We start from the raw sequence: 10,396 nt of genomic DNA, 5'->3' as shown, positions 1-10,396 counted from the left end.
TATATATATATAATATTTAAAAAGTCTATTTGTAAAATTAATGATTTTTTAAAATTTATTTTCACACATTTTAGAAATTTCTTTAGATTTTCGGTGTTTCTATCATTGAGAAAGATACTCTAGACTTGAAAAACAATTGAGCAACAAAAATTTTATTGTAAAAGAAAATAATTTTAAAATATTAATTAAATTTTAAAAAATTTTTCAGCCTTCTTCTTTCCCTTTAATTTTTTTTTCTTTTTCTCTTTTTGATATTCTCTTATACGTCCTACATTGGTTAGTAAAGAAAATTTTTAGTGTTATATATATATTAATTTATAATCTTTTTATTATAAGCTGACTTTTAAGATAAATTAGATAAGTTCGTATCATTTGACATCAAAGGTATTAAAGTAATTTTTTTTATTACAATCAACAGGAGTTTTTTTTTTTTTTTTCCCTTTCCTAATCTTTTATTTGCTTTTATGGTTGAGATGTTTTAATTTTTTTTTTATGAACAACCAATGAGATGTATAAAATTTCTTCAATAAGATATATAAATTTAGAGGTTATATAATGAGTTCATAAAAAAATTATAAAGTTGAAAATTGAAGTGTCTAATTCATTTATTGATAATTTACATATTTTTTTAATATTATCAGATATTTTAAATTTTTATATTATTTTTTAATAATTTATTTTATTTATATAAAAATATAATATATTAATTTATATCTCATTTTTTTTTACGAAATTTATATCTCATTTTAAATAATGAAGGCATATAAATATAATTTTTTTTAAATTTTTTTTAGTAATTTTTTCAATACAAGATAATATAGTATTTGTCACATGATTAAGAAAAAAAAAAAAAAAAGGTAGTTGAAAAACTCATTGCAGATTTTGGGAGTATACTTTAAAATGATTTGAAATGGCTCAGCTCAAGCAGATCTATGTTCATCTCCTCAACTAAGGGAAAGAAAGGCTTACACAGATGGAAGTCAATGGAAAGCAATCACCAGAGAAGTATAGTTATCATTTCCGTATTGGGTTTTATACACTGCTGAACTTAAAGCTTTTCTTGATTCTTATATGATTGATAATGAGAGTTTTGGTATAGGTATGCTGTCGTCACAGGAGCAAACAAGGGCATTGGCCTTGAGACAGTGAGGCAGCTAGCTTCTCAAGGCGTGACGGTGGTGCTGACGGCTAGAGATGAGAAGAGAGGGATAGATGCAACATCTTCTCTGCATAAAATGGGTTTAACAAGTGTAGTTTTTCATCAACTTGATGTTTTGGACCCAATTAGTATTGAGTCCTTAGCCAACTTCATCAGGGACAGATTTGGAAGGCTTGACATCTTGGTAAATAGTCTGGGTTTTATCCTATTTGGAATTTTATTTTAGACCCAAATCATTAATTTATTGTTTGGATACGTGTATTTAAGGTGTTCGACCATTTGACTAGTAGGTTAATGACGTTCCTTTCTCTTGTTTACAAGTATAACTAATTGGTGTGCGGAGGGTTACATGATACTTCTTTTGATAAACCTAAATTGGTTTGGTACAAATGATTTTTTGTAGGTTAACAATGCTGGAGCCTCTGGAGTTGTGGTTGATGAGGCACGCCTAAGGGCCTTAAATATAGATCCTGAAACATGGGTAAGTGAAATCCTTGTAATTATGAATTTATAAGGGAAAAAAAAGAAACAGGTGACCCTGATCAGGCCTCAAACATATTTCTTGGTGCAGCTTTCAGGCAAGGCAATTAACATGATTCAAGAGGTGATTAAAACAACTTATGAGAAGGCTGAAGAATGCTTAAACACTAATTACTTTGGTGTCAGAAGAGTAACAGAAGCTCTCCTTCCACTTCTTCAGCTTTCCACTTCAGGGGCCAGGATAGTTAATGTCTCATCTCTCAGGAGTGAGCTAAGGGTGAGTGAAGAAGCCTAATATTAGTATCATTATTTCATCATCCAGTTGAGTACAAACTCTTTGGACACTGAATGCATACACCCAATTAGTGCTCTCAATTAGGAAGTTTTAATGCATCAATAACCTTTTTTGATGTCTTAATATATCTAGTATGAGATTAGAATGGGATTGTTGCTAATGCTTTACTGAGAAGGTTTATTGCCACTTTTTGGACTAAAATGGCCAAAGCAACCTCAATGCTCAAAGTATGGTAAATCAGTCAATGGGCCAAATACATAAATTAGCATTTGAACTTTACTTGAAAAGTCTAGTGGAACTCTTAACTTTCATTATGACTTATTAGACTTTTATTTTTAGAACCAATAAATCATTGGTTAAATAAATTTGCAGTCCATTTATCATACGCAGTGTTAGCATAATTACAGCAATTAGCATGATTATAGGAGATTTGTGTAGCATAATTACAGCAATTAGCATGATTATAGGAGATTTGTGTAGTATAATTACAGCAATTATTATTCTTGTCTAAATTAGCTCATATTCTCATGTATAAATAGATGTAATATCTCTGTAAATAAGACACAGATAAATATACAATCCTTTTCTTCATTACTTGTATTCTTTCTTCTAATATGGTATCAGAGCCGTAAAGTTTTTATTTCTAGTTTCTGGGGTCTCTCTTCTCTCTCTACAACCTGTTCTGGTTCATTCTTTTATTCCTGTTATTTTACTTTTTTTTTTCTCCTCATCTTGTTATCAATGGAGAAATCTGATATTTCAAAACCTATTGCAACAGTTCCGACTGGTTCCAACTATAATCTTTGGGTTCAAGGAATGAAAAGCTTTTTGATAGGTCGCAAGCTTTGGCGTATTGTTACCGGAGATATCACTACGCCGACAAGAGAGGACGATAAAACTGATGCAAAATTTACTGACCGTCTTGAGGATTGGGATAGTAAAAATCATCAGATCATCACCTGGTTTCGCAATACCTCTGTCTCATCCATCCACATCCAATTTGCTAATTATGACTCTGCAAAAGAAATCTGAGATTTTTTTGGTTAATTGATATCAGACCACTGGACTTGCCCACTATTATCAGTTGTGGACTACTCTTCATAATCTGAAACAAGAAGCAGGTCAATCTGGAATGATTTTCTTGCTCAGGTCCAACCCATTTGGAATTAAATATCTCAGGCACTGAGTGATGATCATCTTCATCTCATTCAAGTTCTAATGGCTCTTCGATCAGAATATGAGGCCATTCGAGCGTCCCTGCTACATCGAAATCCACTCCCATCATTGGATACTGCTATTCAAGAGATTAGTTTTGAAGAGACTCGTCTCAGTTTGAATAAAACTCCTCAATTTGAAACTGCTCTTGCAACTACTCGATTCTCACATAAGAAATCTGACAATCAACTCCATAAGAATTGTAATCAAATTGGTCATGCTTTTGCATATTGTCCTACTATAGAATGCAGATATTGTCATGGTTACGGTCATATTCTTGAACTTTGTCCCACACACCCTCCAAGACCAAAAAGATGGCATTCTAAATTCAAGATTGTCTCAAAGCCTGGATCTTCCTCTGCCACTGCTGTTGCTGCTACTGAGGGTTCTACTGCCATCACCATGAGTGATCTTGAGTCACTATTCAAACAGGTTATCTCTTCTAATTCTCTTGCTGCCATGTCTGCCACTCCGGGTAATTCTTATTGGCTTTTTGACTCTGCATGTTGTAATCATATGACCACTAATATTAAATTCTTGTCTTCTGCAAAACCTGTATCTTCCTTACCACCAATCCATACTGCAAATGATACTAAAATGAATATCACACACACTGGTCATGTGTCTACCTCAAATCTTCATCTCTCTGACACCTATTATATCCCTAATTTGGCACTCAATCTTATTTCTGTTGGTCAATTGTGTGAAAAAGGACTAAATGTTATTTTTTCTCCCCATGGGGTCCAGGTACTGGATTCACAAACGGGACAGATTCTTGGGGAGGGTTGCAGAGTGGGTCGATTATTTGAGCTTCCATTTTTACATCTTCCTCAGAGATTTGTGTTTGCAGCTACAATCTCTAATTCCTCCATTCGCCAATGGCATCTTCGTCTTAGTCATGCTTTTGCCAGTAAAATTCAACATTTAATTTCTCATGGATTATTAGGATCTACTAAGTTTGAGTCATTTAATTGTTTAAATTGTCAGCTTGTAAAACAACCAACATTATCTTTTTCTCATAATAATACTACTTCAGACACTCCTTTTGGTTTAATTCATTCTGACATTTAGGGTCCTTCTCCTATTTCTTCAATAAATGATTTTCGTTATTTTGTGATATTTATTGATGATTATTCTCGGTTTATTTGGATATATTTTTTAAAACATCGATCTGAGTTATCACAAATTTACATCACATTTGCAAAAATGATTAAAACTCAGTTCTCTTGTGACATTAAAATTCTCCGAACAGACAATGCCATGAAATATCAGGATTCTTCCTTACTTCAGTTTCTTAGTCAACAAGGCATCGTTGTTCAACGTTCTTGTCCTCACACCTCTCAACAGAATGGGCGAGCCGAACGCAAGCATCGCCATATTCTTGATTTTGTACGTACTGTTCTTCTTTCTGCCTCATGTCCAGAAAAATTTTGGGAAGAAGCAGCTTTTCATGCTGTTTATATTATTAACCGTCTTCCTACCTTGATTCTTCATAATTTATCTCATTTTGAAAAGTTATTTGGGCAACCTCCTGACTATTCAATCCTTAAACCTTTTGGATGTGTTTCTTTTGTTCTTTTACAACCTCATGAACATACCAAATTAGAACCCCGTGCTCGTCTATGTTGTTTTCTTGGTTATGGCATTGAACACAAAGGGTATCGTTGTTGGGATCCTGTTTCTAATAAGTTACGCATCTCTCGCCATGTTACCTTTTAGGACAATACTATGTTCTCTTCTCTTTCCAAATTTCATCACTCTGTCAATACTGACTCTCTATTTTTCACTGACTCCTTCAAAGAGCTGTTTCCAAGTCCTAATCCAGGTGATTGTGATGTGCTCAATATTAGCCCAACTACACCTGCCCCAGTTGAATCTGCACCAGTTGTTGATCCAGTATCTGCGCCTGCATCTCCTTCTAGCACTAGTTTTCGTCGTTCTACCCGTGTAAGAGAAACTCCTCATTTTCTTTCTGATTTTCACTGTTATTCTACTATTGCAACCCTTCATGATCCTCGTTCTTATCGTGAGGCAAGTACTGACCCTCTTTGGCAGCAAGCTATGACTGACGAACTTCAGGCTTTAGAGAAAACTCATACTTGGGATTTAGTTGATCTTCCACCAAACAAGACCCTTATTGGTTGCAAATGGATCTACAAAATCAAGACCCGTTCTAATGGAACTATTGAACGCTACAAAGCTCGCTTAGTAGCCAAAGGGTACACTCAAGAGTATGGTATCGACTATGAAGAAACTTTTGCTCCAGTGGCCCAATTAACATCTATTCGCAGTCTCTTAGTTATTGCTGCAGTTCGTAAATGGAAACTTTTCCAGATGGATGTCAAAAATGCTTTTCTTCATGGTGATTTAACAGAAGAGGTTTATATGCATCCTCCTCCTGTCATTCTCCTCATAAGGTTTGCAAACTTCGGCGAGCCTTATACGGATTAAAACAAGCTCTCAGGGCCTGGTTTGCCAAATTTAGTTCCACTCTTGCTCAACTTGGTTTTCTCTCTAGTCCTCATGATTCTGCATTATTCACTCGCCGAACTGACAGTGGTATTGTTCTTCTATTGCTTTATGTTGATGATATGATAATAACAGGAGATGATTCATCTGGTATTTCAAAGTTACAACATTATCTCAATCAACATTTTGAAATGAAAGACCTGGGTTCTCTCAGCTATTTTTTGGGTCTTGAAGTTTCTCAAAATTCTGATGGCTATTATCTATCTCAAGCCAAGTATGCATCCGACTTACTTTCTCAAGCAGGCATCACTGATAGCTAAACAGTATCAACCCCATTGGAGCTCAATTGCAAACTTATACCTCTTGATGGCACTCCTCTTGATGATCCTACTTTATATCGACAGCTTGTCGGGAGTCTTGTTTATCTCACAGTTACTCGACCTGATATTTCATATGCTGTTCATCTGGTCAGCCAGTTTATGTCTGCTCCTCGCTCAACTCATTTCTCTGCAGTACTTCGAATCCTTTGTTATATCAAAGGTACTCTTTTTCATGGTTTGCACTTTTCCTCTATCTCCTCCCTAGTATTATCTGGCTACTCTGATGCTGATTGGGCTGGTGATCTGACAGATCGTCGCTCTACAACTGGTTATTGTTTCTTCTTGGGTAATTCTCTTATCTCTTGGCGTAGCAAAAAGCAAACTGTTGTTGCACGTTCTAGCACAGAATCTGAATATCGTGCTCTTGCTGATGCTACATCTGAATTACTTTGGTTACGGTGGTTATTAACTGATTTGGGTGTCACTCATTCTTCTGCCACAATGCTTCATTGCGATAATAGAAGTGCCATACAGATTTCTCATAATGATGTATTTCATGAGCGTACCAAACACATCGAAATTGATTGTCATTTTGTACGTCATCATGTTGCTCATGGCACCATATGTTTGATTCCTGTCTCCTCTGTCAGCCAAACCGCTGATATATTCACCAAAACGCATCCTCCCGCTCGCTTTCAGGATCTCTTAAGCAAACTCAAGTTGGCACCTGTGCTACCACCTTGAGTTTGAAGGGGGGTGTTAGCATAATTACAACAATTAGCATGATTATAGAAGATTTGAGTAGCATAATTACAGCAATTATAATGATTATAGGAGATTTGTGTAGCATGATTATAGGATATTTGTGTAGCATAATTACAGCAATTATTATTCTTGTCTAAATTAGCTCATATTCTCATGTATAAATAGAGTAATATCTCTGTAAATAAGACGCAGATAAATACACAATCATTTCCTTCATTACTTGTATTTTTTCTTCTAATACGCAGGTTGACACATTAAAGTAAAACTTTTATTTTCTTTTATACTTTTTAACTTATTTTTCACCATGGCTCTCACATCTGTCTTGCTGTCATATTGCAAATCTTAACCATGCTAACGTCGTTAAAAAGCTTTGTCAATATTTCTATAATTGTTTTCACCTGCTTTCATACATGTGTATCGATGTGATCAATTAATCAAATAAATGTGTGTTTAATAGGTACAAAGATATAACTTAAAAGCGTTCAATGGGTCGAAATAAAAGTCTGAGGTGCTACCAGGCTTTTCAATGAAAGTACAAGCGGCAATTTATTTAGTTGGACTATTCAATGTTCTTATTAATTACCTCCTCCTCTCTATTCATATGAGGTTCACAAGTATTCTTCTAGGACTATATTATACAATTTCACGAGAAGATTTTTAGCTTAAGCACATAAGAAGATATCTTTGCTTAAAAGTAGCTTCAAGCTCAATTTCAGTTTGCACATTAGCATCTTAAGAATTGTAGATGGATAATACAAATCAGTAGTTCATTGCTTGAACATCTGCATTATAATACAAAGATGCTAGGTTCAAACGCTCACAATCTTCCTTATCTTGCTCTTGTAAGAAAAGAAAAATGTAGATGAATGAACAATCTGTGATGAATATCGGAACATAATCCCAAATTCAACAGTTGTATTCTCTTATTTATTGATTTATTTATGTGTTTATCCATTTTCATAATAGCTATATGAACCATCTTAACTAAGGATCATTGTTTGCAGAGAATCCGAAGTGAAGAACTTAGAAATGAACTTAATGATATAGAGACACTAAATGAAGAGAAACTGGAAGCAATATTGAAGAGATTTTTGCATGACTTGAAAGAGCATAGACTTGAAGCTGGTGGATGGTCATTAATGCTACCAACATATAGCATCTCCAAGGCCACCCTTAATGCCTACACTAGAGTTCTTGCCAAGAGGTATCCTAATATGCTCATAAACTGTGTTCATCCTGGCTATGTCAACACCGATCTCAATTGGCATACAGGACCGATGACTGTGGAAGAGGGAGCTAGAGGTCCTGTAAAGTGTGCTCTTCTACCAAATGGAGGCCCTACTGGTTATTATTATGATCAAACTGAAGTTGCAGGCTTTTGATCACCTTGCAGTTTTCTCGTCACAATTCTCAATTTCTTTTTCTCATCTTGTGATTTGGATGCTACCAAAACACTACCTGGCTATGAGCCTCTTTTAACCCCATAAAAGATGGGGACAGTAATAGTTTTGGTTGTTCTTAGAATATGATGGCTCTAGATAATAAAACCCAGTTTAGCATTATAGCATATTCCTATTTTTGGTTGACAACCAGTTTTTTAAGGCACGTGCAATGCACGTATGTCTATATCATTTTTAATTATTCTAAAAAATATATAATTATAAAAATTTTATTTTTATTAAAACCACGGTATTCTTTAATTTTTTTGGTTATATAATATAATTATAATTTTTTTTTTACGAAAATTAATAATGCATTTTGTTGCTGTTCAATTTACTTAGAACATGTTTGGTTTAACTTATAAGTTAATAAGCATTTAAAATTTTGAACAATTACATATTTAGTTAAAATGTTTATAAGTGATTAGTGAGTACTTAAAGTATTTGGTAAAAAATAACTTATAAGTATATTTATTATTGAAATAATTTAAATGAAATCAATAGTGAAATTTTAAAATTAAATAAGAATAATGTAATAAAATATTTGGTCAAATTAAATTATAAGTACCAAAATGAAAAAATTGATCGTAACTTATTTTTTTAATTTATAAACTCAGCTTATAAATTCAAAAATATTATAAAAAAATAGGTAAATTTATTTTTAGAGCTTATAAATTAGTATATCAACTTATAAATTAAAACAAACACTCTCCTAATCTTAATTTATTCAAGTTAGATGGAAAAAATTTTTTTTTTTTAAATTTTTTTCAATCTCAGTGTATAAAGCCATTCATATGTAATACTTTAAGGTTCGATTGGGATTTCATTCAACTCAAACATAAGCTAAAAGGCATGTTTTCAGTCGTAATTTTAGCTTAAGACTAAATTTAATGCTTCAATTAATTTTGGAGACAATTAAATTTTTAACTTTCAATTATTAACTATTAATTTTAAAATTAAATGTTAGGCTCAATTGAATTTTTGAAATTTCAAATTTTCAATAATCAGCTTTAAAATTAAATGTTGTGCAAAGAGTACATTACAAGTTTGTTGAAGTAAAAAATTATTAAAAAAAAAAAGTGCTTGTGGGGCCAGAAAATAATAAGATAATTTTTAAAAAAATTTAAAATAGTTTTTCAAAATGTAATCCAACATTAGTAAGAAAATTAAAATTAGAAAAATGCTTTTATTCAAAATAAAATGTTTAATGATTAATTAACATCAAATCCCACTAAAACAATAAATTCATTAAGCTAGGAGATGGACTAAATTCAAAAGATTTAAAATTGGAAATGCAACCTCTAGTGAAGGGCTACACCTCATAAAAAGGACTATACAATTAACTATTATTTCACATCGAGGAATTGATTTCTTGAATGCAAGAGGATATGTTGTGGCATAAATTTAATTTTTGACGAAGCATGCAATCTTAGTTCTTGTAATTGATTTTGGCTGTCAATGCTTTGTTTTATTGATTTGATTATTATTAGAGTTCGAATTTTAAACCTCAAGCGCTCTATATAAAACTCTAATATCAACAAGTTAAAATTGATTAATTTGAGTGTCAATATTTAAGATTTTTTTTATTTAAATTCATTTTATTATAAATTTAAGACATAAAATATATAATGAGACTCACTTATTAAATACATAAATCTATATAATTATCTTGAATCTATGATAAATTAAATTTAGGTAAAAATTTTCCTATTAAGACTCCATTTATTTTACAGACAATGATTTATATATGAAAAATATTTTTTATGAAAATATTTTTTGTTATTTAGTTATAATATTAAATTAATAATATTTATTTATTTCATGTATATATAAATGTGTTCATATTTTAATAAGATTTTTAAAATTTAGAAAACGAAAAATAATTTTATCTTTTAAAAAATAGAAGTTATTTTCTTAAAAATAATTTATTTTTTGTTTAATCAGAAAAATATTTTTCGTTAATTAATTTTTTCTGAATGCTTTCAAATATCAGAAAATATGAAAAATATTTTTTAAAAAATATTTTCTATAAAATAAATGAAGCTAAAAATATAGGTTTTTGTTACTATTACCCCATATATCATATTTCTGCTGGTATTTTGATTTTTTTTTCTCCCTTCAAAATCTCACATCTTGAGCACTTTTTCATCAAGCAAGAGAATCTGTCATACATAAATGTTTTGTCACTTCCTTATATACCGACTTTAGCAGTATACCTCCTACATTTTATTTTTTTATTGTCTATTTGCCATTA

The 10,396-nt window shown here is 31.9% G+C and overlaps 1 protein-coding gene across 1 annotated transcript; it reads left to right on the top strand.

The window, feature by feature from the left end:
- The first annotated feature begins 838 nt into the window (after nt 1–838).
- On the top strand, nt 839–8,304 carry LOC110636816 (short-chain dehydrogenase/reductase 2b). The gene is made up of 5 exons (XM_021786660.2): nt 839–1,005; nt 1,100–1,343; nt 1,563–1,640; nt 1,731–1,916; nt 7,708–8,304. The coding sequence occupies exons 1-5, from the start codon at nt 974–976 to the stop codon at nt 8,083–8,085; spliced, it is 918 nt and encodes a 305-aa protein (XP_021642352.2). The 5' UTR covers nt 839–973; the 3' UTR covers nt 8,086–8,304.
- Nucleotides 8,305–10,396: the final 2,092 nt, after the last annotated feature.

This window comes from Hevea brasiliensis, chromosome 6, assembly GCF_030052815.1.
Source record: "Hevea brasiliensis isolate MT/VB/25A 57/8 chromosome 6, ASM3005281v1, whole genome shotgun sequence".
In the NCBI taxonomy this organism is placed as follows: domain Eukaryota; kingdom Viridiplantae; phylum Streptophyta; class Magnoliopsida; order Malpighiales; family Euphorbiaceae; genus Hevea; species Hevea brasiliensis.
Note: the sequence above shows the minus strand (reverse complement) of the source record. Positions and strands in the feature narration are given on the sequence as shown.